We start from the raw sequence: 27,168 nt of genomic DNA on the forward strand, positions 1-27,168 counted from the left end.
CAGGAACTGCAGGGCCCCGCTGCCTGCCCCACCCCACCTTGGTCTTCCCAGATCCACACCCGAGTTCCCCGTGTTGCTGTTGGCACAAAAGGCACACTGGAACACCGCTTTCCAGTGTGCCGTCCAGGACCATGTACTGTGTGCTGTTCTCCTTGGAGATCCTGACTGCTCAGCTTGGGAACAGGGCTGTAAACAAAGTGGGAATTTCCCATAGGAATTCTTTGCAGTTTTAATAAACTCAGTTCATCTGCTGTGGACATCACTGTACCTTTCTGCTGGTACCCGGATAACTACACTCCCAGCAGGCTCTACCAGTTTCCTGTTTAGGGGACTGGAAGGCCCTGGACGCTGCTCACTGCTTTCACAGGAGACAGCGGTCCAGCTCCCAGAAGGGACATGTTTCAGAAACCACCTCAATGAACCTTCAGAGGAGAGAAGAGAAGGAAGGAAGAAAAACACAGCAGGAGTGGGAGTGAGGGAACCAGCCCGGAGCAGGAAGCCAGCCTGAGCACGCAGTAGTAGCCAGAGTGTCCCTACGGCAAGATGCTCAGAAGGTTCATTCCCAGAGGTGGTTGGAGTCTGTGGACCCCCCGGCTCCTCACCTCTCCTCGAATTTTCTGTCTCAGCCTCATAGTCTTATTGGGCCAGGTGGGGCTGCTGCACGGACACCCCCAGTGCCTGGATTACCGGCCCCCCTTCCAGCCCCTCCAGCATCTCGAGTTCTGCTCTGACTATGAGTCCTTCGGCTGCTGTGACCAGCGTAAGGACCACCGCATTGCTGCCCGGTACTGGGACATCATGGACTACTTCGACCTGAAGGGCCACGAGCTGTGCGGCGGTTACATTAAAGACATCCTCTGCCAGGTAGGCCTGAGCAGGAGCCCTGAGGCAAGGTGAGGGAGCCAGCTTTGGAGGCTGCCTTCCAGCCCCAGCTGATAGGATGTTGGGATGGCTGGTGAGGGTCTTGGGGGGAGGGCTCTTTGGGCGCCCAGCCCTTGCGAGAGACTCACCTGTGGCTGCCTTCACCTGGGGCTCTGGGCTCTGGACTGGCACACTGAGGTGGAGTTTGGGCTCTGGTGTATTAATCACGGAGCTCGGGACAGCTGCGGTCTGGGACCTCCCTGAAAGGCACTGAACACTGCGAGCTCCCGTGGGTGCTCACAGAGCGTGTGGACGGAGTGGTGGCATCTGTTGGAATGCAGTCCTCGGCTGCGTCATTTGCACCAGGGGCTCTCTGGTGTGATGAGGGGGGCTTTCCCCAGCTTTCCAAACCTGGCCTGGGAGAGCGTCAAGCTGCTCAGTGGCAATTACTCAGAGGTTCTGCTTCTCCTGGCTCTCTAGTGGCCAAAACCCACATCCCTGGCAGACATCACCTCTGTAGGGCTCAGCCTGAACCCATGTCAGATGCTGGCTGAGGACACTGACTTTGTGGGAAGAGGGGTTCAGGGGTGCCAGGGAGAGTCTAGTTGGAGGGCAGATGAAAGAAGCTGTCGTGAAGAGAAGCACTCTACTGATGGGTTGGGGATGAGACAGCAAATCCTGGCAGATTGGAACACCCCCCGCCACCCCAGCCCCCAGGCATGTCAGTGCAATTACTTGGCTCCCCCGCTGTGATCCCAGAGCCAGCTGGCCACCCCACCTCCCTGTGAAGTGAATGGAACAGAAGCCAGCCACCTGGGAGGCATCGCCCTGGGCTGTCCTCTCTCACCTCAGGCTCCACCCTTCAGCTGTTTCCTGGAGAATTAACTCTGGGATAACCATCTGGGCAGAAGCCCAGCTCTTAGGAGCAACACTGAGACTCCATTTCTGGATGAAGTCCCCAGATAAAAATGTCTCCTCCCTCCCCCTTCCCTTTATTGCATGAGGTTTCAGAAAGCCAAATTCAGCAGCTCTCCTGTTTTAGGGATTTGAGGAATAAGAATAACCTACACATGTCCATAAAGGAAAAGAATATGAAAAAGAATATACGTATGCATAACTGAATCACTTTGCCATAGAGCAGAAATTAACACAACATTGTAAATCAACTATGCTTCAACAAAATTAAAAACGGAATACCCTGGTGGCTCAGTGGTAACGAATCTGCCTGCTAATGCAGTCCCTGATCTGGGAAGATCCCCCATGCCGCAGAGCAGTCCCTGCACCACAACTATTGAGCCTGTCCTCTAGAGCCGGAGGGTGGAAACTGCTGAGCCCTCGCACCCTAGAGCCTGTGCTCTGCAAGAAGAGACGCCCACAGCCGTGAGAAGGCTGCACACCACAACTAGAGAGTGGCCCTGCTCTCGGCAACTAGAGAAAAGCCCGGGCAGCAAGGAAGACTCAGCACTGCCAGAAATAAAAAGAAAGAATTTAAAAATGGAAAACAAAAAGAATGACCTACAAGCATCTATTAATATTTATTAAAATTCACAACTTAAATTTCTTCTCCCTCTTTCTTCCCCAAATATGGACTATGTTCCCAGCAATGATTCTGCAGGCAGCTACCAGGACCCCCATTTTACGCATGACTTTTTTTTTTTAATAACATTTATGTATTTAGTTGCAGCATGTGGGATCTAGTTCCATGACCAGGGATTGAACCCAGGCTCCCTACACTGGGAATGAGGAGTCTCAGCCACTGGACCACCAGGGAAGTCCCAGAATTAGGAGGTTTGGTAGCTCAGCTGGTAAAGAATCCACCTGCAATGCAGGAGACCCCAGTTTGATCCCTGGGTTTTGAGGAACCCCTGGAGAAGGGAACGGCTACCCACTCCAATATTCTGGCCTGGAGATACTCCATGGACTATTGTCCGTGGGCTTGCAGAGTTGGACGTGACTGAGTGACTTTCACTTTCACTCTCCAAGGTCAAAGAGTGCCATGGCAAATCCACAGGCTCAGGCTCCAAGTCTCGTGCCCTTTCGGTCATACCATGCCAAAGTCGAGTCACAACAGCCCTGGCCAATCCACTCACTGGTTCCCTGACCTAGGGCAAGCATAAGCTCCAGAAGGACAGCACCTTTGGGCATCTCACTCACTGTTAGCAGCCCCAGTGCAGAGGACAGTGTCTGGCACCTAGGAGAGATTGTTCTGGACCTTTGTTTTCTAAGACAGAAGTGATAGTTCCTGAGCTGATTGAGTAGAGGCAACTGTGCAGATTCTAAATGATGCCTAAGAGTGTGCCATGCAGGTGGTTACTTGTCCACAGCCTCCTCTGTTCCTGGGTATTTCATCCTTATTTTTGTCTTCCATCTCACTTCTTCTTTCCATTCCCCAGGAGTGGACAGGTCAGTCAGGTGGGACTCAGAGCAGTTCATCTGGCTTCTTGTCAGCAGCTCTGACAAGTCTCCTAAATGGAAACAGCTCTGGGAGAGATGCTGTGAATCCCTGGGCTCTTTCTTCTGTTCTTCCCGATAAGAGTCTGCTGCTCTGCAAATCTGCAGTCAGGGTTGAAATAAGAAAAAATGGGGAACTCAACACATCTGAGAAATGCTGCTGATCCCTCTCTTAGGTGATGAGAGAACAGATGTGAATGAGACAGCCCTGGGCCGGCAGGTGCCAGGGAGGCGTCTGTGATCAGAAGCAGCTTCCAGAGTGGACCCTGCCCTACTCCACGGCCCCAACCACCCCCTTTAAATTGGCCTTTCTGGGCTTCCCTGGTGGTCCAGTGGCTAAGAATCTGCCTGCCAATGCAGGGGACATGAGTTCAATCCTCGGTCCAGGAAGATTCCACGTGCAGTAGGGCAACTAAGCCCATGTGCCACAGCTACTGAGCCCACACACCTTAGAGCCCGTGATGAGAGAGAGAAACCATTGCAGTGAGAAGTCCATGAACCACGACTAGAGAGTAGCCCCTATTCACTGCAACTAGAGCAAAGCCCATGCAGCAACGAAGACCCAGCGAGGCCAATAATTAACAAAACAAAACGAACAAAAACGGGCCTTTCTTGATTGCAGTTGCCTCTGCCTTTCATTGAAGAGAAGAAATCACTACATGCCTAATCTCTGGGAATGATACATTGCATGTTCATTTTGATAATTTTATTTTTAAATTTATAAAATATTTTGAATAGAACTTCCCTGGCAGTGGTTAGGACTTTGTGCTTCCACTGCAGGGGGTACAGGTTCCATCCCTGGTTGGGGAACTAGGGTCCCACACACTGCACATCTGTACAATGTGGCAAAAGAAAAAAAAAAAAAAATGGAAAAGCACAGAAAAATTAAATAACATGACAGATTCTGGTGGCTCAGATGGTAAAGAATCTTCCTGCAGTATGTGAAATGAGAGAGACCCAGCTTCGATCCCAGCATTGGGAAGATCCCCTGGAGAAGGGAATGGCAACCCACTCCAGTGTTCTCGCCTGGAGAATTCCATGGACAGAGGAGCCTAGCTGTTTCATGGGGTCACAGAGTCAGACACAACTGAGCAACTCACACAGATCCGATACTGAGATTCAGCAAATGTAAAACTTCTGCCACACTGCTTCAGATGTGCATAATGAAATCTTACAGCACTTATAATAAAAAAAAGGGGAAAAGATGAGACATTTGGTACTACCTCTTTTTATTAAAAAAAATTTTTATCATTTAACAAAACTCTATATGTCAAGAGCAAAGTTATAATAACAGTAAATATGAGAGAATTTTTTTTTCCCCTTTCTACTTTCCAAGAGCATTAACTGGGTAGGAAATGTGGGTCCCAAAGAAGAGCTTTCTTTTCAGTAGTTAGTAACAGAAGCTCCAGAATCCTGGTTCTTCCCCAGAACTGTTTTCCCTCTTTTTGCTCAAAACATAAAGTTGATTAGAACATCCACACAGTTATGACTTTAAAAAATTAAAATAAGTATATTCCATCAAGAGGGAAATATTTCTGTAATAAAACCAAAGTGAAGTCAAGGTTTTAAAACTCTTAAAAAAAAAAAAAAAAGTCAAATCCTTGAAAAGAGAAAAATTGGTTCCAGCCCTACCATGGCCAGTCTGCCTGGGGGCTGAGGTCACTCTTGGGGGCTGAGGTCACTCTTCTTTTCCAGGAGTGCTCCCCCTACGCAGCCCACCTCTACGACGCTGAGAACACGCGCACGCCCCTCCGGAACCTTCCTGGCCTCTGCTCTGACTACTGTTCTGCATTCCACTCGAACTGCCACTCCGCCATCGCCCTGCTGACCAATGACCGCCGCCTCCAGGAATCCCCTGGAAAGGATGGTGCGCGCTTCTGCCACCTCCTCAACCTTCCCGACAAGGACTACTGCTTCCCCAACATCCTGAGGAGCAACCATCTCAACCGCAACCTGGGGGCGGTGGCCGAGGACCGTCGGGGCTGCCTGCAGCTCTGCTTGGCCGAGGTGGCCAACCGGCTGAGGAACCCAGTCTGCATGGCCCACGCTGGGGACGGCACCCACCGCTTCTTCGTGGCCGAGCAGGTGGGGGTGGTGTGGGTCTATCTGCCTGATGGGAGTCGCCTGGAACAACCCTTTCTGGACCTCAAGAGCCTCGTGCTGACCACTCCCTGGATTGGGGACGAGAGAGGCTTTTTGGGGTTGGCTTTTCATCCCCGATTCCGCCGCAACCGCAAGTTCTACATTTATTATTCATGCCTGGGCAAGAAGAGGGTAGAGAAGATCCGGATTAGTGAGATGAAGGTTTCTCGGGCTGATCCCAACAAAGCCGATCCCAAATCAGAGAGGTGAGGCATATGCATGAGAGTCTGCAACTGTGTGCTGTGTTCCAAAATATTGCCAGTTGGTCCTCTGAGATGAAATAGAGGAACTTTCCTGGGTTTAGATCTGCTAGTTTATAATGAGGACAAAAGTTATTGCTGATTAGTGGGGTAACCCAAGCTAGAATCTTGAGTGGACGGTCTTCATGACTATAACCACCTATCTTTACAGTTACCTAGAACCGTGCTTGCTTGATTTTATAGAGGGTAAGCAAAGGCCAGATTCCTTATGGGTTTGAGAAATGATTTTAGATAATATCCACATTAAATATAACAGTAGCTTCTGATTATTGTGTGACCATTAGATCTCAGGCCTTTTATCTTGAACATGGGAATTCCCATCCTTTCTGGAAAGCTTGACACAAGGTAATTAAGCCTGGTCAGATGAAGGGCCCAACTCCAACTGACCCCAAGCTCGTGCTCTTTTGCTCCACCCTCCACCCTTTTTTCCTACTTTATTCCGCCTTATCTCACTTTTCCCATACAGACAGGTTTAGAGATTGAAAAGAGCATGAAGAAGTGATAGACTAACCTCTGCTAGACTGTCGAAAGGATGGGGCTGGGAGGTCTTGTAGAGAAGAGAGTAAGGCTGAGCACCAGAAAAGGGTGATGGTTACCCCGCTGTGTCTACACCTCGTGAAGTCAGGATGTGAAAAAATAAAAAGATCCATGACAGAGTCACACTAGGAAGCAAGGGGTGTCCCAGAGCTGCCGAGCTACCTGTTTCGTGGTCCTTGGCTGGCTTGGACCAGTCATTTCTGGTGTCTCAAGAGGATGCTGTATCAGCTTTCATCAAAGTGTGGTTTCTTTTTCATTTCAGGGTCATTTTGGAGATAGAAGAACCAGCCTCAAATCATAATGGTGGACAACTTCTTTTTGGCCTAGATGGGTATATGTACATATTCACTGGGGATGGAGGACAGGCTGGGGATCCCTTCGGCAAATTTGGAAATGCTCAGAACAAGTAAGCTGGATGCAGGCTTGTCCTGGTGTAATGTTTTTGCTGAGATGGAATCTGCAGAGGGTCAAACCCAACTCATTTACTGCAAGATGTAGTCTCCTCTGTTGACACAATGGGAAGAACATTTGGTTTTCCTTTCTTGTTTTATTTTTCTTAATATTTACTTGGAATAGTTATTTATTTGGCAACCTCGGGTCTCATGTGGGATTGTTTACTGCCACTCTCCCTAGTTGTGGCATGTGGGCCTAGTTGCCCCGTGAAATGTGGGATCTTAGTTCCCTGACCAGGGATCAAACCTATGCCCCCTGCATTGGAAGGTGGATTCCTAACCATTGGACCGCCAGAGAAATTCTGTCCTATACTTTTCAGGCATAATGTATTTTTATAATTAATATTATGGACGTTCAACATGACTCTCAGAGGGCCATATAAAGATGAATTCAAGATTTTTAATATATATGAGCAGGACATTATTTACTATTCCATGATCTGACCATTTAGTTCAATTCAGCTCAACAATATTATTGACTACTGTGTTCCAGGCACTGTGTCTCACATGAAGGTACATGAGTAGTTAGTTAATGAGGCTAACAGAAGCAACAGCAATGTATATTTGTTGCTTACTGTGTGTCCAATGCTATTCTAAATACCTTATGTTTATTTGAGCCCATAATTCTGACAGCCATAGAGGCAAAAATTTCAGTCTCTCTTCTTGGTTGATGTATTCCCAGCCCCTAGAATAGTGCCTAGCAATGGTGTCATGCCATAAATACATTTGGAATGAATGGATCCTGTGAAGTATAGGTATTATGATAGCCATTTTACAGACAAGATAATAGAGGCAGAGAGGAGTGAAGTAGTCTATCCAAGGTCACACAGAAAGTAAGTGGCAGAACCAGAATTCAAACTCAGACAATCTGGCGAGGCTGTGCCATCTAGAGGAAGGTCACGTGACTCTTCTGCCTTTGTACCCAGCAAGCCTGTGGCTCTTGTTATCCCTAATAATAAAAATATCAGGGTTGATAATAATAAAGAGCTTGCATTTGTTGAGTGCTGATTGTATGTCAGAAACTGCATGACATGATATTTGCACACTAACCCATTTAACCCTTGCATCACAGCCACACTGCAAGGTGGTGTTACTCTCCCCTGCTTTATGAAGCAGGAAACGGAGACTCAAAGACCACAGTCATCAAAAGCCTCTGTTCTTTCTACTGCCCACATTGTTACATGAGGAAGAATAGAACCAGTTCCTTTAAAAAATTCAAAGTATTCAACCAAACCTGAGAGAAGCCACCCCACTGTAAAAATAGAAAAATTGAAGCTGCAACTTGCTCAGTGTCACGTGGACCAAGGCTGCATCAAACTTTTGCCTAGTAGTTCTCTTTGAGTCAAAAATTGGAAAGTCTTAACTATATATATATATATATACACACACACACGTGTGTGTGTGTGTGTCTATGTGTGTTTATATTATCTCCCCATGTGATTCTTGGTTGTCAGTTGAGATCCACTCCTAGTAGACTATCTTGGGCCATCTCCTCTAGTTCTGAGATGTTTTATATTATTTAGAATACATAACTTGAGATTCACTCTCTTAAAAAGTTTAAGTGTGCAGTACAGTATTGTTAATTGTGGGGAAAATATAGAGTGGGTCTGTGGTACTTACTGCTCTTGCATACAGATAGCCAACAGGTACACGAAAAGGTGCTCGGTGTCATTAATCATCAGGAAAATGCAAGTCAAAACCTCAGTGAGATATCACCTCAGACCTGTTAGAATGACTATTATAAAAAGCAAAGGACAAGTGTTGGCAGGATGCGGAGAAATTTGAACCTCTGTATACTGTTGGTGCAGAGAAGGCGATGGCACCCCACTCCAGTATTCTTGCCTGGAAAATCCCATGGGCGGAGGAGCCTGGTAGGCTGCAGTCCATGGTGTTTCGAAGAGTCGGACACGACTGAGCGACTTCACTTTCACTTTTCACTTTCATGCATTGAAGGAAACGGCAACCCACTCCAGTGTTCTTGCCTGGAGAATCCCAGGGACGGGGAAGCCTGGTGGGCTGCTGTCTCTGGGGTTGCACAGAGTCGGACACGACTGAGGCGACTTAGCAGCAGCAGCAGCATACTGTTGGTGGGAATACAAAATATACAGAGCAGCAGCTATGGCAAACATTATGGAGACTCTTCAAAGAATTTTAAGTAGAACTAGCATGTGACCCAGCAATCTCACATCTTCATATTTCTCCTGTTTCTCTTTCTGGCCTTCTTCCTTTCAGAAGTTCCCTGCTGGGGAAAGTGTTAAGGATCGATGTGAATGGGGCCAGCTCAGGCGGCAAGCGGTACCGAGTACCCGTGGACAATCCATTTGTTTCTGAGCCAGGGGCCCATCCCGCCATCTACGCCTACGGGATCAGAAACATGTGGCGCTGTGCCGTGGACCGAGGGGACCCCGTCACGCGTCAGGGCCGAGGTCGGATGTTCTGTGGGGACGTGGGACAGAACCGGTTTGAAGAAGTTGACATCATTGTTAAAGGTGGAAACTACGGCTGGAGGGCAAAGGAGGGGTTTGAATGTTACGACAAAAAGCTCTGTCAAAATGCCTCTTTGGGTAAGTGAGAAGCCCTCTTATTTCTTGGGTGAACTGAATGAATTGCGGGTGGAGGTGGGAGAATAAAACCTGAGGTGTCTTGCGCTGCAGGCCCTTACAGTGCCTTTGTTTGTGTCCTGTGGAATCATGCTTCTTAGTGGTTCTGAAAGGTTGCTGTTGAATCACGACACCGGGATTCTTGGCCCCCAGAGGAGAAGAATTCAATCCGGGGCCAGAGACGAGGGTTGATCGCTCAGAGCTTTTGTGTAATAAAGTTTTATTAAAGTATAAAGGAGAAAGAGAAAGCTTCTGACACAGGCATCAGAAGGGGGCAGAAAGAGTACCCCCTGCTAGTCTTCAGCTGGATGTTTTATAGTCACCAGCAGTCTGTTGATGAAAGAAAGGAATGTCTTAAAACTCAGAATGGCACCAGGCCCCTCACCCATAAGATGCATTTTGGGATAATCTTGGCACCAAATGATTCATCTTGGGCCATAAAATGATTAACTTGAATCTTGAAGAAGGGCAGATCACCATATAAATAGTTTCATTCACATAGATTAGAGGAACAATATCTGAGTATAACATACTGGTTTATCAAGTAGGTTCTGAGCCAAAAGGCGGAACCGACTTGAAGACAGAGTTTGGGTAAATGTATAGTACATTAGCATAGCTTAAGATAAACATTTCCATAAGAAAAAGGCATTGGTTAACTTCAGGTGGAACCAGGTGTCACTATGGCAACACAGAATTTAAGAGAAACCTCCTTTTAAATTTGTATAGATAAGGAAAAAATATCGATAGTTTGTTTCCTCCTGCTGCTTTTGAGAGATAAAAATGTCTGACACTTGCAAGCTATTTCCACTGTTTGGAGACCCCTAGCCTTCCTGCCTGTTACCCTCTCAGTTCTTCTCACTAACTAATGAATTGAATCCTGAGTGGATTGGGGGCGTGGTGGGATTGACCTAGGAATCTATATTCCAAATAAGTTACTCACAGGATTTTCAGGCATATAATTTTGAACCATCCTCAAAGGAAAATAAGTGGCTGTGTGTTTTTATTTATTTGAAACTGCCACTGAAATGACATCCCATATACAGTCCGTAAACATCAGTCATCAAGGTGTGCGTTAGAAACTCCATCTGGCTTAAAATTCTAATTTTCTGACTTTATCACCATTGCTTGGTCTTTGCGTCCTTCTGTTGCTGAACTTGGGTTCGGTTGCTTGTTACTTAGGAATCCAATACTGAGAGACAAGTGTTGAGGGCAAGGAAAGATAGCTTTCCTGAGGAAGCTGGCAATCCTGGGGAGAAGGCAGACTTGTGTCCCAAAGAACCAATTTCCCCTTGCTAATCAGGGAAAGAATTTTAAATGGGAGTTTCAGGGGCATCTAGGTGGAGGGAGAGAGCTATGTAGGACAGGACAGCCATCTCTGACAGTTTTCTTGAAATTGGTCATGCAGGGTGGTCTGATCAGAGTTATCTTGATTGTTTTAAGTATAGTTAATCTTTAGTTCCAGGAATGCTTCGTTTCCATTTCCTTGAGGCCAGTTCTTGGAACTGTGGGAGATGGAGCGGTTTATGTTATGGCTATAGTCTGGCCATCATGTAGTTAACTTCTTCCGTCTGGTGGGAGTTTCATTATAATACTGCTCAAAGGATATGGCTCAGTATATATCTATAGACTCTGAGGAGCAACTAAAGGTCCTTGATTTAGTTTAATGACTAAATAACTAATATTTTGTTCTGTTTGACTATTTTCCTTGCTTCTGTATTTTTTCATTCCTCTGATTAAATTTATTCTTTGGCTAAAGTTTTTCTATAGACAAAATGCAGGCAGAGAACAAGGGATGGTCTGTTCTGAGAAAGTCTCAAAGCAGTCATCGGTCCTTACAATATTCCAAATCCTAAACCTGAGTATCTGCCATATTGACCTGGGGGAAAAATTTAAGGGTGTGCATTTCCAGGTCACTGCCCCACAGACAGGGGAACGTTAGGCTTCCTCTGTGCTTTCAGAGGCCAATCAAATAGGAAGCTCACGAATATCATGACTGGTCTGTTGAGAAGATAAACATGATTTACTTGGCTTTCTGTCCTCCCAAAGACCAAGAGATGAAACATTCTCCACTCAGTAAGGCAATTGGTTTTAAAAACTGCCTTCTTCCTCCTTGAAGCTCCCGGGTTTAGCTATGACACTCTTTTTCCTCTTCCTGGACAGACGATATTCTTCCAATCTATGCTTATGGCCATGCAGTGGGCAAGTCAGTCACTGGAGGCTACGTCTACCGTGGATGTGAATCACCGAATCTCAATGGTCTCTACATCTTTGGGGACTTCATGAGTGGGTAAGGAAGGATTGATGTCCCCTCTCTCTTTTTCAACAGTTTGTTTTATTTCATTATTATTTTTTTAACGTCCACATCTGTTTATTTATTTGTTTTTTTTTACTTTACAATATTGTATTGGTTTTGCCATACATCAACATGAATCCACCACGGGTGTACATGTGTTCCCCATCCTGACCCCCACCACCACCTCCCTCCCCATACCATCCCTCTGGGTCATCCCAGTGCACCAGCCCCGAGCATCCTGTATCATGCATCAAGCTTGGACTGGTGATTCGTTTCACATATGATATCATACATGTTTCAATGCCATTCTCCCATTTTAATCGGAGTATAAATTGCACATCACAACATTCAATGTCTTAACAGTGTGGCTGCATAGTTTTACAAATGTACACACTTGTATTAAGACAATCGTATCAAGATAAAGACCATTTCTATCACTGTAGAAGGTTCCTTCTTGCCTATTGCCTGTCAATACACCATCACTTTCTCCCCACCACCCCCACATCAGCCACATCAACCACTCTCATCACAGACGCTTTTTTCATTGAGTAACCTCTGTGAAATTTGTCAATGCTTTTGCATGTATCAGTGGTTTGTCTCTTTTATTGCTTTGTAACATTCAATTGCATGAATATGCCAGAGTTTATTCATTTATTTTCCTGTTGATGGATGTTTTGGCTGTCCCCAGTTTGAGGAGATTGTGAATAAAACTGCTGCAAAGCTTTGTAGTTTTCCGTGTAAAGGTCTTGGACATCTAAGTATTTCATAGTGTTTGATGCTATGTTGAATGTTGCTATATATGTGTATATATATAAAGCAAGTATAATATATATTCAGCATATATATAACATATATTAATTTATAACATGTAACTAATTTCTTATTAGTTCTAGTGATTTTTTTTTTGTTTATTCTATTGGATTTTCTATGTAGAAGATAATTTCACTATGAATATGGATACTTTTTTTCCTGAAGTGGAAGCCTTTTATTATTCTTTTATTGATTTGTTGCTTCATTTTAACCTTTAGTACAATGTTGGATAAAAGTGGGGGAAAGCGTTAGATTTTTTACCAATAAGATTGATGTTGTCAGCTGTGTTTTGTGTATGCCCTTTATCAGATTGAGGACATTTCCTTCAGTTCCTAGTATGCTGAGAGTTTGTATTAGGTACGATGTTGCATTTTGTCATATGCATCTTTGCATCTAGTGAGAGAATCATGAGGCTTTTTCATTTTTAGTTTGTTAATATGGTGAATTGCACTGATGGATTTTTTTTTTTTTAAATCACTGAAACAATCTTGCATTCCTGGGATAAAAATATCACTTGGTCATGTTGTATTTGATTAATATATTGTTTTTGTTTTAATATATTGTTGAATGCAACTTGCTAATGTGTTTGGAATGTTTGCATCTGTGTTCATAAAGAAACAGATGAGCTATAGTTTTCCTTTCTTATAATACCTTTGTCAGATTTTGGCCTCAGGTTAACGTGAGCTTTATAAAATGAGTTAAAGTGTGTTTCCTTTTCTTTAATTATCTGGACTAATTTGTGTAAAATGTGTTTCTTCCTTCCAAGTGAAACCATCTAGATCTGATGTTTAATGGTGGATGACCATTTTAATGGTAGTTGGGCCCTGTTCTTTGATCCATTCTGACAATCTCTGTCTTTTAATTGGTACATTTAGACCATTGACATTCAAAGATATTATTGCTATAGTTGAAATATCTACCATACTCACTACTCTTCTATTTTTTGATATCGTTCTTTGTTCCTGTTTTTTCTTCTACTCTTTTTCTGCCTTTTGCAGATTTAATTGAACATTTTATTTGATTCCATTTTCTCTCCTTTGTTAGCATATTGATCATACTATTTTTTGAAATCTTTTTTAAGAAGTTGCTTAGAGTTTGCCATATACATTTACAACTAAGCTAAGTTCACTTTCAAACAACATTACAAAACTTCCTGGGTAGTCTGTGTTTTGCAACAATAAGATAATCCTACTTCCTCCCTTTTGTCCCTAATTGTTATCATTCATTTCACTTATATATAAGCATATATAATAATTATAACAGTGATATATAATAATTATTAACATTTTATAATTTAATAATACTATTATTTTACTGTATATGTAATCATACATAATTAAATACATTGTTGCTATTAGTATATTGAACTAACTTCTATCTGTTAGACCAGTGAAGAATTAAAAAAAAGGTTTTATTTTTACCTTCACCTATTCCTTCTTTGATACTCTTCCTTTCTTTGTATAGATTTGAGTTTCTGACTGATATTATTTTTCTGCTCTGAAAAGAACTTCGTTTAACATTTCTTGCACTGGCAGATAGATGCACTGGCAACAAATTCCCTCAATTTTTGTTTGTCTGAGAAAGTCTTTATTTGTCCTTCGTTTTTGAAATATAATTTCACCAGGTATAGGTTGGTGACTTTTTTCTCCAAACACTTTAAATATTTCACTCTGCATTCTTCTTGCTTGCATGGTTTCTGAAGAGAAGTTTGATGTAACTTATCTTTGTTCCTCTACATTGAAAGTGCCGCTCCTCTATCCCCAGCTTCTTTTCAGATTTTCTTTTTCTTTATGCCTGATTTTCCATAGTTTGAATAAGATATGCCTATAAGTAATTTTTAAAGAATTTATCCTGTTTTGTATTCTCTGAGCTTCCCAGATTTGTGGTTTGATATCTAACAGTAATTCTGGGAAATTCTGAGTCATTGTTGTTTCCAATATTTCTTCTGCTCTTCTCTCTCTTTTCCTTTTGATATTCCTGTTATGCTTATGTTACAACTTTAGTAGTTGTTTCACTTTTCATGGATATTTTGTTCTTTTTTGGGGTCAGTCTTTTTTCTCTTTGCTTTCCAGTTTGGAGGTTTCTATTGAGATATTCTCAAACTCAGATTCTTTCTTCAGCCATGTTCAGTCTACTAATAAGCCTGTCAAAGCGTTTTTTATTTAAATTATGGTGTTTTTGATCTCTAGCATTTCTTTTTGATTCTTCCTTAGAGTTTCCTTATCTCTGCTTACATTGTTCTTGCATGCTGTCTGCTTTATCCTTAGAGCCCTTAGCATACGAATCATAGTTGTTTTAAATTCTGAATCTAATAATTCCAACATCCCATGCCACATCCAAATCTGGTTGTGATGCTTGTTCTGTCTCTTCAAAGTATGTTTTTTTTTCTTGTAATTTTTTTCCTGATTGCCAGATATGATGCACTGGGTAAGAGAAACTGCTGTAAATTGGTCTTTAGCAAAGTGGTAGTGATGTGTGGGGGAGAGAAAGTGTTCTAGTCTTATGATTAGGTCTGAGTTTTTTAGTGAGCCTGTGCCTCTGGACTGTGAACTTCATCAGTGTTTCTCAGAAGCCCTCCTGCCTCCGTACACATTTAGGTGGGACAGGACAGCTAGAGTTGGATAGAGTTAGGTACTTCCTTTCCCCAGGTCTGTGAGGTTCTGATAAAATCCTGGAAGGTTAGTCTCTGGTTAGTTTCTCCTGAGGACAGACATTTGTTAGCAGAAACAGAAAGCGCTGATGTATTTCAAAATGATTCCTTTCCCCCTCCTTCTGCTGGAAGCACAAGCAAATTTTTCCTGATATTTATTTTGGGAAACTGGTCAAGCTCCTGGAGGTAAAACTCACAAAAGTGTAGGGACTCTGGATGGCTCACCACCTCTGTCTAACTCATGCTTTGCCCATATGGAACGTCTAGCAATTTGTCAATTACAGTTTAGGTTTTCCAGCCCCAGAACTGATACCTGTGAAGGTTTGTGCTTGTGGTTTTCTGTAAGTTGTGATTCTCTGTATCTGCCTGCTTGTCTCACCAATGTTGGGGGCAGTGGTTTTCCCTGTGACCTCGTTTCTTTTATGAATCTAGGAATAGTTGTTAATTTTTCAGTCTTTTGCTTATTTTAGGGTGGTGTACCAACTTCCAAGCTTCTTACATGCTGGACCGGAAACCAGAAGTCCTCTGAAGTGTTCCTTGTGGAGACTTTTAAATACAAATTCAGTTTTTTAAATAGATATAGGCTTGTTGTTGTTTAGACGCTAAGTCGTGTCTGACTCTTTTTGACCAATGAACTGTATAGCCTGCCAGGCTCCTCTGTCCATGGGATTTCCCAGGCAAGGATATTGCAGTGGGTTGCCATTTCCATCTCCAGACACAGGCTACTCAGCTTATTTCTTTCTGAATGAGTCTTTGTAGTCTGCCTGTCAAGGAATTTGTCAGATCTTTGGGATTTAATTGTTCTTTATGTTTTTCCCATAACCTCTACCCACCATTTCACCCCCACACATAACAGATATGTAGTGATTTTTAATTGAATCATATGCACTAGAATTACCGTGGGTTGAGCATCTCTGTTTCTGTAAAACTTTTCAGCTTATACCCCTGCTTACCCAATTTTCTCTCCCTTTTCTTCTAAAAACCTTCTTTTAGTTCAGATACATGGACAGTGGAATACAAAGTAACATCTGCTACTCTACAGACATAATAATAATAATAGCTATTTGTTTTGAGTCCTTACTATATGCTAAGCACATTGGTAATATATGAATATTTACATATATTATCTTATTTAACCTTAACAATTCTTGCCTACGGTAAATTCTCTTACTATCCATCATTTTATAGATGAGAAAACTGAGGCTTAGAGATGATGAGCAATTAGCCAGCTAATAAAAATTAGTCTTTTGTGGTGGTACAACCTTCACAGGACACCAAACTCCTCTTATAATAGCAAATGAACTTCCTCATCTAGGGCAAGATGGTGTCAGGAATATCTCTAAAGCAGCTTTTCTGATTCCTAAGGGAGGTTAGTTATTGATCTCCTATGGGAGACTCAGTCCTACTATGCCAGGATTCCCAGATTGTAGGAAGAAAAAAAATATCCTGCCGGGTAGAGATATGGATTCCTAAAATATAAGGTTTTGCTTTTCATCTAGTCGACTTATGGCTTTGCAGGAAGATAGAAAAACCAAGAAATGGAAGAAACAGGACATTTGCCTGGGCAGCACGGAGTCCTGTGCCTTCCCAGGGCTGATCAGCACACACAGCAAGTTTATCATCTCCTTTGCTGAAGATGAAGCAGGTAACAAATGTTAACCGTGTATTGTATTTCTGGTCACTGGATCTTAGGTAATCACAGGCATTGTGAACTGAACATTTATCTTGAGGTTTGGTCGCTAAGTCATGTTCGATTGTTTTGCAACCCCATGGACTGTAGCTCACCAGCCTCCTCTGTCCATGAGACCTCTCAGGCAAGAATACAGGAGTGGGTCACCATTTCCTTCTCCAGGGTTTCTTCCTGACCCAGAGGTCAAACTTGCGTCTCCTCCTTGGCAGGTGGATTCTTTACCATGAGCCACCTGGGAAGCCCCAAACATTTATATAATAATTATCATTGCTGTTGTTATTATTACTCTTATTATTTAAATAGAAACTACCACTTCTTCTATTTTCACTATCAGCCACCTTTTATAATGAACTGGATACTGTTCTAGGTACTTCACATTTTAAAATCTTATTTAGTAATCATGACACCCTCATAATGTAATTATTTTGTTTATTTCACCAGTGAGGAAACAGGCTGACTATGCCAACTTACCCCTTCTTGGTTGGCTGTACAGCTCACTGTGCAGATAGACCAAGGTAGTCTGTCCAGTCCTTTGTGAAGGAGGTGCGTGTGCGCTTCCTCCCTAATTCTGTTCTGATCTGTGATTATACAAACGTGGACAGAGCCAACAGTGGGTATTGATCCTGCTGCTGTTGCCTGGGAGAAAGTACCTCTGATGATCAGCCACTGGTTGGCCTGGGCTCTTCCTGGTCCTGCCCAGAGTTTGTTAGGCAACTTCTGTGAATGAACAAGGGAGAATTTCTTTCTTGAGAGAGCTGGGACAAGGGTAGACAGCTAGGTAGGAGGCCACACACTAGAGCCATTAGGCGTATGTTAAGGGCCTCAGCAGAGCAAGGCATTTGTGCACATGTGAGAGAGAGAGAGGCGAAGGGAAAGAGACAGGGATTTAGCTTTAATCAATATCACTTTGTGTTGACCTATATGGGTGGGATGGTGGGGGTAGGAGGAAGATTCAAGAGGGCAGGGATATATATATATATATATATATATATATATATACACACTTATAGCTGATTCACAGCTTCCCTGGTGGCTCAGACATTAAAGAATCTACCTGCAATGTGGGAGATCCGAGTTCGACTCCTGGATCAAGAAGCTGTCCTGGAGAAGGAAATGGCAACGTACTCTTGCTTGGAGAATTCCATGGACAGAGGAGCCTGGTGGGCTACAGTCTATGGGGTTGCAAACAGTCGGACATGACGAGACGACCAACATTTTCACTTTCATAGCTGATTCACATTGCTGTACAGCAGAAACTAACACAACATTGTAAAGCAATTATATTCCCATTTTAAAAAATATAAAATAAAATGGATAACCAACAAGGACCTACTGTTTAGCACAGAGAACCCTGCTCAGTGTGGCAGCCTGGATGGGAGGGAGCTTAGGGGAGAATACATGCATGTATATACATGGCTGAGTCCCTTGCTGTTCACTTGAAACTATCAATACTATTAATTGGCTCAACACCAATATCAAATAAAAAGCTAAAAACAAAACAAAAGGAAACAAAAAATCCTCATACAAAACAAACAGCGAAAATAATAAATATCCTCAAATTGTGAACTCAGAAAATGAAGTTTTAATTTGAGCTTTATATAAGTTATGTGTCATTTTGAAAGTTAAAGGTTTATTTTGTTTACATAAGTGGTGACAAGGCCTGTGATCCTTCCGGTATTTGAAATTGCATCTAGCCATGCTCTGAGGCACGGAAGAGAACAAAATGATCTCTTAGGGATCCCTTCCAGACACAGAACTCTCTACAAGTGTTAACCAGAGCCTTGATGGTTTCTTCAATGTTTGGTTTCTTTCTACTCTGACCCAAGGGTGGCTGTACAAAAGCTTCACTTGAGTGGGACATAAAGAAAGCCACTCAGCAGCTGCACCCTTCCTCTCAGCTAGCTTATGTTTATTATTATCATTATTATTAATTTAAAATTTTATTTTTGTCCATGCCATATGGCATATGGGATTTTTAGTTCTCTGGCCAGGGATCAAAGCTGCACCCCCTGCATTGGAAGTGAGGAGTCTTAACCACTGGACTGCCAGAGAAGTCCTCAAATAGCTGGTGAATAGATAGTTTGAGATGAATATTTTATAGAAGCAGATGATATTTTGGAAAATTTAAGGATTCTTAATAGAGAAAAGTTTTTGTAAGTTCCAAATTGGAAGTCCAAACATACGAAAAAGGGGAGAAACCACAGGCTGGCATGTTCAGTGGAAAGTGGATGATGTAAATGAATGTCAGCCACAGGCCATGGTGGGGCCTCTCCCCTGCTGGTGCCCCAAGGAGGCTGGAGCCCCCAGAGCCTGGAGACCCCTGGGGGCAGCCTGCCTGGGGTCCCTGGGCTGCCACGTTCTGTGGCTTGTTCCTTTTCAGGAGGCCACAGAAAAGCCAGGTTTTGGTGGCTTGGTTTGTTTAGCCCGAAGACTTCTCGCAGGAGAAAACAAGGCAGGTTTTGAACGCCACTCAGTACATCTGGCAAACAAAAGTGCCCTTGGCTGAATTTGATGGAGTGGACTTGCCAAGGTGTTCCCAAGCCAGACTTTGCCCAAGGGCAGCCCTAAAACCAGGGTGGCTGTTCCCGAGGCAAGTTATTTCCTTCAGAGTCGCATGCTTTTGTTTTTGCACAGTGATTCAGATTTTCTGCGTGTGTCATAGTCTTCCCCATTATTGACATATTTAGAACCGAGTGTGATAAGCCCCATTTTAGTTGCACCAGAGCTCTGCCTTCACTGTTGCTACGGTTATTTCCTGACTCTTCTAGCCGACAGCTGGGACAAATAAACGAGTGAGTAGATGGAGTGAATTGTGGGCGTGGGGCTGTATGGCTGGGTTCTGATGGGTTGGGTTTCTGAATGTCAGTCACTGAAGCACATTCCTGAGAGGGATGGCTGAGGTCATAATGATTGCAATAAATTCATATTGCATATGTTTTGCTTTATATAGCCTGCTACAGTTTTTTGGTTTGTTGTTCTTACCCTAAAATATAATTCTAAAGGGGCTTCCCAGGTGGCTCAGAGGTACAGAATCGGCCTGCCAATGCAGAAAACATGGGTTCAATTCCTGGAAGGGAAAGAGCCCCCTTGGAGGAGGAAATGGCAACTCATTCCACTATTCTTGCTTGGAAAATCCCACGGATGGAGGAGCCTGGCAGATGACAGTTCATGGGGTCACAAAAGAGTCAGACACGACTTAACGACTAAACAACAACAATGCTTTAGAAATGTCAGTTAGACCCTGTAGATAAAATTCACGTCTAGCATTGTCTTCTAAAAATACGATGGGAAGTCTATGGCATGTTTAGGATATACACTTTACATAAACTATAGTCATGTGAAGGGAATACGCAGCAACACAGGGTTTCCAATTCTTTTAGACCAGAAATTGCATGGTTTACAGGGACCTGTGCCCAAGGGTGACCTGTGTACATGTTGGTAGACAACTCATTTATCTCATGTCAGCATCACCTCGGATGAGGTGATGGTTTCTAATCAGAGGGGCCAACTGGCTCTAGGCTAAGGTTTGTCCTAACTCTTCAGACCCCCACCCTCACTGCTCCTTACAAGGGGAAGATTATAGGGTCAGTCCACAAAACCAGTCTATTAGGCAGCTGTTACATTTTGTGCAGGGCTCTGCAAAGAACATTAGCCTCACACTTGGGCTCAAACAAATATTAGTCACTGTTCACCACAAATTCAAGGAAGAAGATTGTTTAAATAGCCCAGAGCCGTTTAAAGCTCTAGGCTTTTCCAGTTTGTACCTTGGTAAGATGTTTCCTTCCATACATCGAGAGGGCTTGCATGAAGCACATAATAGCAAAAGTATTAAATCCAGGGTGGTAGGACAGAGATTGTGCCAAGCTCAAAAAGCTATCACAGTGAACGGAGACATAAGGAAGTAAGAGGAACTGCTGATGATTGAACACTTTCTCACTCAATACCTAATAATCAGGGGAGGTATTCTTATCTCTCTTTTACAAAGAATAAATAACATGAGGGTTACCCAGGTGGAGAAGTTGCCCAGGACAATACAGATGGTAACGAGTGTTATCAGAATTCAGACTCAGATTTATCTAGCTGAAGTTGGGCTCATAAACCCTTCACTGTCTCTCATAGGAAACCGTGATACGAGGTGGAATGAGGTACCTACTCTGAGAAGGGAATGGTGTTTTTTGGAGTTCAAACAGGAGAAAATGGGAGGACACAGGGGCCCTTGTGAAAGAGACGAAGGGAACAGTGGGTGGAGGTGATTTCTTCGGGGTGTCGAGAAGACCAAGTTGAGGGACTGAGGAGTGAAGGGAAGATCATGGGAAATAAGGAAGCCAGGACTGAAGAAGGTAGAGCTGGAGGACAGAGTGAAGTGGGGGGCAGGCAACGGGGACTAATGCACTAAAGAAGGGGTGAGTGAAAGTCGCTCAGTTGTGTCCGATTCTTTGCAACCCCATGGACTATGCGGTCCATGGAATTCTGCAGACCAGAATGCTGGATTGGGTAGCCTTTCCCTTCTCCAGGGGATCTTCACAACCCAGGGATCGAACCCAGCCCTCCCGATTGTGGGTGGATTCTTTACCAGCTGAGCCACAAGGGAAGTCCAAGAATACTTGAATGGGTAGCCTATCCCTTCTCCAGTGGATCTTCCTGACCCAGGAATGGAACGGGGGTCTCCTGCATTGCAGGCAGATTCTTTTCCAACTGAGTTATCAGGGAAGCCCTAAAGAAGGGGTAACATATAGTCTGTTGGACTGCAAGGAGATCAAACCAATCAATCCTAAAGGAAATCAACCCTGAATATTCACTGGAAGGACTGATGCTGAAGCTCCAATATTTTGGCCACGTGATGCAAAGAGCCGACTCATTGGAAAAGACCCTGATGCTGGGAAGATTGAAGCCAAAAGAAGACAGGGGCAGCAGAGGATGAGATGGTTGGATAGCATCATCGACTCAATGGACACAAGTTTGAGCAAACTCTGGGAGATGGTGAAGGACAGGGAAGCCTGCTGTGCTGCAGTCTATGGAGTTGCAAAGTCTGACACGACTTAGTGATTGAACAACGCTGGCCAAAATGATTGTTTGGATTTTTCTGTAAGATGTTATGGAAAGCCTGAATGGACTTTGACCAACTCAATAATAAGTGGTCTTCAGCCTGTAGCTTGCCTGTCTCTGGGTTTCACAGAGAATCTTTATCAGTACTGAAGAGCTGGGGAGGGAGATGGAGACTCATTGGGGTGAAGTTTCTGAAAGCAAAGTGATAATAAATGAGATGAGAAGCCTTTGGTTTATGGAATGTATGGGCTTCCCACATGGCGCTAGTAGTAAAGACCTTGCCTGCCAATGCAGGAGATGTACGAGATGCAGGTTTTATCCCTGGGTCGGGAAGATCCACTGGAGGAGGAAATGGTAACCCCCTCGAGTATTCTTGCCTGGAGAATCCCATGGACAGAAGAGCCTGATGGGCTACAGTCCATAGGGTCACAAAGAGTCAGACATGATTGAAGCACCTTAGCACGCCCAGCAGAAACCTGCCTCTGCTGGGTGACACTCTGAGGTGGTCTGGGTGCTGAGATGGACTTTCTCCTTGGGGAGCTCACAGCCCTTGACGCCTCGCCCCAGGTGGGATTCTGGGGACCCCTTCCTGGGGCTCGTGTATTTCAGGGCCACAACCCCCTGGTGATGATATTCTGTGCGTTTGGCTGTCTGGGCCTGGCCTTGTGTCCTGTCCTGATGGTCTGTTCCTGTTTTCTCAGGGGAGCTCTACTTCTTGGCCACCTCTTACCCCAGTGCCTACGCACCACATGGATCCATTTACAAATTTGTTGACCCATCAAGGTGAGATTTGGGTTCCTTTTCTTCTCAGGTGATTTGAGTTAGTCCTTATCTCCATGGCGGATCAGAAAGACAGTCCTCACTCCCCAAGAATTACTATCAATAGAAGTGATCAACGAAGCAGATCTTTGCTTTAGATTCAAAGCAGATTGGATTGACGAAAGTGTAGGACAGTTATGGAATATTTGGGAAATGATCTCTTTGTGGTTGAAAATGAAGATCTTGAGCCTCTATAGGATGACTAGGTGTAGACCTGTGGCTCCTGTCTTGTTTGTTTGTTTGTTTGTTTTGGCCACACTGCGCTGCATACTGGATCTTAGTTTCCTGACCAGGGATTAAACTTGCACAGTGGAAGCGTGGAACCTTAACCACAGAATTGCCAAGGAAGTCCCTTGTTTGTTTGTTTTTTAAAAAATATGCTTCTGGAAACTTCTGTCTGGGATCATCTGACAGTGGTGTACAAGTCTGACCATCTGAGTAAATATTGCTGCCCTTCCATGGCTTGGTCTTTGGCAAATACAGTTGGCCCTCCATAAACGTGGGTCCCATGTCTGTGGATTCAACCAGCTGTGGACCAAAAATATTTTGAAAACTTCTGGAAAGTTACAAAAAGCAAAAGTTGAATTTGCCATGCCTCGGCAACAATTTATGTAATATTTGCAATTATATTTACAACTATTTGCATAGCATTTGCATTCTTAGGTATCATGAGTAATCTAGAGATGATTTAAAGTATACAGGAGGATGTGTAGGTTCCATGCAAATACTCTATCATTTTATATAGAGGACTTGAGCATCACTGGGTTTTGGCATCTGCACAGTCTTGGACCAGTCCCAGGAGAGTCCCAGAAGCAGCTGTATCTTCAGCTGTCAGGATTCTCTGTGTCTCCACCTGAATGCTTCCAGAATTCAGGGACAGCGTTTATTTACTTGGTGAACTCTATGTGTAACCCTGCTTCTCTGCCCACCTCTCTCAGGTACTAACCAGCCTTCAACTCATCTGGCAAAAGCCAAACTACCGCTTCCCATTTGTGAGGTTTTTGAGTGTGTGTCCATATCTGTCCCTGGGAGAGTGATGCGGGGTATCCATCCTGAGAGCTCTGGGCAGTGCACTGGATTTATTAATGTCTCAGGATTCTTACCCAAAGGAAGAAAGTCTCCCCACAAATCAGCCTGAAGGTAGACCTGCCAAGGAGGACTTCCCCTGAGGCTTACGTTACCATGTCTGGGGCAGTTATTCAGAGGACATTTGGCAGCTCAGTCCAGCTACTGGTGAGGGCTCAGAAGCCCAGCCTAGCTCAGTTCCTCTTGGCAATAGGGCTCCCATTAGGTGTTCTCAGAAGTTCCTGGAAGGGGCTTTGTCCTAGAGATCATGCCTGGGGGCTCTCCTGATGGGGGAAGGGTTGCCAGGGTGAATTAGGGACTGAGCTGTCTCCACTGCTGGGTCTCCTCCATGCAGATCTCCTGTGATCTGCGGTTGGGGCAAACCCAGGGTCTTTAAAGTACTTCTTGTGACTGACAGAGACTGTGTGGGGAGTTTTCTGCTCTTTCTATCAACATCTTTCACACAACAAGTGTGTGAATCCCTTCTTCTTTCCTCTGAAAGTTTCCTGACTAGGTTAGGGGATAATTTAGCTCACTTCTGGCAGCAAGAGGTCAGTCATAAGGCAACTGTAAAGGCTGTTCCCCCTAGAAGACATTGACATTTATCCAGGCATTTCTGTGTCCCAGGCACTGTGCTGGGTGCTATGCATGCAGGCTGATATTCAATGCTGACAGAATCTTAGAGAGGCAGGGTGACACTCTCAATCTGCAGATTAGGGTAACAGAGCCTTACTGCCTTCAATTGCTTTCCCAAGGTAGAGCTAGTTAGAGGGGCCAGAGGATGGGAACACATCCTTCTTTCTGGATCAAACTCTTTTCAGCACCGCCCATTCAGTTCAGTTATAATGAGGACTTGAATTGTTGAGACTTTAAAAAAAACCCAACAACTTCGGTAGCCATGGATCCTGATTCTGCTCTGTTTAATTCTTCAGCCCATCTTTGCACTAAACGCACCCATCCCAGCTGGGTATGAATGCTGAATGCTGGGTATGAATCTTGGCTTTGCCACCAACTAGCTGGAAATACTCCTAGTCTGCAAAGCCCTTTTTATTTCAGAAGATGCGCTCGGGGGACAGCAGTTTAAGAATCAAAATACTAGGAGGCAGAGGGGCTGGCATTACTTAAGGGGCTGCGCCATGAGTATCTGAAGAGATTTTCCTTAAAGGGAATCGCCACTGCCGTCAGAGCAGAGGCAGAGCGTCATCTCCTCCTCATCACCATCACTGCCATCACTACACACAGAGCGTTTGTATGTGCTGACCACTGCTCCGGGTGTTTTTCAAAATCTCGTTTAAAAAACAATTTAGGACTTCCCTGGTGGTCCAGTAGTTAAGACTCCGTGTTTCTACTGCAAGGGGCATGAGTTCAATCCCCTGACCCCCTGATCAGGGAAGTTACATATGCGACGCAGTGTGGCCAAAAAAACCCCCCAAAACCAAATCAACCTCCCCAAATAACAATAACGACAAGTTATCCATTCATCACTTCTGGTGTGCCAAGTACACAGTTCTTAATACTCCCCATCTCCCTGTGAGGATGGTGCTATTATTTTTCCTACGTTATAGTTGAGAGAGTTGAAACTCAGCAAGGCTTGCCTGTGGCCCCTAGGACTTGAAGCCTGCTCTCTGTTGCCACACCCCAACCCCCTCCCCTCTGTCCCCCGAAGGCCTGCAGTGTCCCTGTGATGTCTATGTCCTTCCTCCTCTCCACCCGAGCTCATTGAAGATTCCCTGCTTCATCTGTCCCACCCCTGTGGGGAGGGAAGGCTGATCTCCGTTCTTGCACCTCTCCACCTATTTCCTGGTTCCATCTTCAGAGTCTTGTGTCCTCACTTTTCCATCTGTTTTCAGGAGAGCACCTCCAGGCAAGTGCAAGTACAAACCAGTGCCGGTGAAAACCAAGAGTAAGCGGGTCCAGTTCAGGCCACTCGCCAGTGAGTCCATGTTTGTCTCTAGGCTCAGGCCTTGGCTATAGTGCCCCGTGCAAATAGCTGCCATCCCGGGATGGCAGGTCCTGTTTTCTCACCTAAGGCTTATCCTCTGGGTGAGGACTAGAGCCTGTGGCTCAGTCTGCATGTCTTGGTTGCGCAGCAGGGGCAGCACGTGCTGCCCTTCATGCCTTCATTCAATCACTCATGTATTCATTCTTTCATTTAGTACTTTACAGCAGTCCTTGTGCTAATCCCTGGGGTAGATACACCAGCAACTTGACCTGTAGGAGTTTAGAACCAAAGGAGAGGGGGGCAGGTAGTACAGACAAGTGAAGAAATAAAAGAACACTAAGATTCTGGCTAGAAGGATGTCCAGGGGTCTCAGAGGGCCCCGAGAGTGAGGACCTCTTCCTTGGGGTAGGGTGGGGAGTCAGGAAAGACTTTTGGAAGAGAGGTGCTGTCTTAAGGGCACTATTCTACAGGTATACATTACAAAAGTCATCTATTTAGATCAAGGCTGGGGAATTAAGCATATTAATTTCAAAAGAATTTATATTCAAGAACCCTCAAGTGGGCATAGGATTCTTGGGTGGCACTTTCCTTACAGCTGCTTTCCAGGACTAATATTTCTCCTAAATTAATGCTCATTTCCAGAGATGGTCTTGGACTTGCTAAAGGAGCAGTCTGAGAAAGCTGCTAGAAAACTGTCCACTGCAACTTTAGCTTCCAGTCCAAACCGGGCCTCATCTCAGAAAGATTCCTTCAAGAAGCCAGCTTCTCCCACAAGCAGCCGGAAGACATCTCCAGGGCCTGGTGCAAAGAAGAGAGCCAGGGTGCGGTCCCCAGGCCCCCAGGGGAAGAAGAAAGGGATCCCCAAACGCCCTGGTGGCATAGCCAGGCAGGCCGCACAGCAGAGACAAGCTGGCAGAAGTCTCCCTCCGCCTCTTTGGTCAAGGTGGCTGCTCAGGGGACCAGAACCACCTCACCACGTGGAAGCTGCCGGTGCTGAACGTGACCTTAGACGTGCAGGAAGCCGGGGGTGGAGGTGGGAGCCAGCAGAGAGAGCCTGAGTTGGGGTGGCCGGGTTGTCCGCTCCCCAAGTCTTGCCAGCGGAACGGATGCTCCTTGTCTGCTTCTGTGGGGGGACCAATCCCCACCTGTTTGGGGCACCTCGATAATCATGTGCACTAGTCTGTAAGCCTGCTTTAAATCCCACTGCGTGTTTCCATTTTGCTTTGTAAGTGCCTGTGGGCAACAGTGATATGTCAACACTGGCTCAAATGGACATATATCCTTTGAGCTCCTTGATGTTTGCTGGCGTTAAGAAATCTGATGTGCCTCACCAATTTGCCTTAAGAACCATGTCTCTCCCGTGCTTCCTCCCAGCTCTGAGAGGAGGCCTGTAGTGGCAAGTTTCCAAGGGGAACCCCTTCTAAAGTGGTCATCTCCTTTGCCCTCATTGAAGCTCAGGGTCTGAATAAGGGCAGGTCCTATTCTGTACCTCCGGTGACTACTGTTTTGCTCTGGCAAATAGCATAATAAAGGTGATTCCATTGTGCCTA

The 27,168-nt window shown here is 44.6% G+C and overlaps 1 protein-coding gene across 1 annotated transcript; it reads left to right on the top strand.

The window, feature by feature from the left end:
* Nucleotides 1-191: 191 nt before the first annotated feature.
* On the top strand, nucleotides 192-27,168 carry HHIPL2 (HHIP like 2). The gene is made up of 9 exons (XM_040263076.1): nucleotides 192-864; nucleotides 5,008-5,660; nucleotides 6,514-6,657; nucleotides 8,936-9,267; nucleotides 11,464-11,590; nucleotides 16,556-16,701; nucleotides 22,494-22,575; nucleotides 25,527-25,609; nucleotides 26,261-27,168. Exons 1-9 carry the CDS (start codon nucleotides 544-546, stop codon nucleotides 26,674-26,676), a joined length of 2,304 nt encoding a protein of 767 aa, XP_040119010.1. The 5' UTR covers nucleotides 192-543; the 3' UTR covers nucleotides 26,677-27,168.

Source organism: Oryx dammah, unplaced genomic scaffold (genome assembly GCF_014754425.2).
Source record: "Oryx dammah isolate SB20612 unplaced genomic scaffold, SCBI_Odam_1.1 HiC_scaffold_21, whole genome shotgun sequence".
NCBI lineage: Eukaryota > Metazoa > Chordata > Mammalia > Artiodactyla > Bovidae > Oryx > Oryx dammah.

What these genes read in the sequence shown, in the direction of transcription:
- HHIPL2 (XM_040263076.1), top strand. Translation starts at nt 544, where the DNA reads ATGCTCAGAAGGTTCATTCCCAGAGGTGGTTGGAGTCTGTGGACCCCC. An exon ending in GCCGATCCCAAATCAGAGAG is followed by an intron (nt 5,661 to 6,513) that starts GTGAGGCATATG and finishes TTTTCATTTCAG; the next exon opens with GGTCATTTTGGAGATAGAAG. An exon ending in CTTTGCTGAAGATGAAGCAG is followed by an intron (nt 16,702 to 22,493) that starts GTAACAAATGTT and finishes CTGTTTTCTCAG; the next exon opens with GGGAGCTCTACTTCTTGGCC.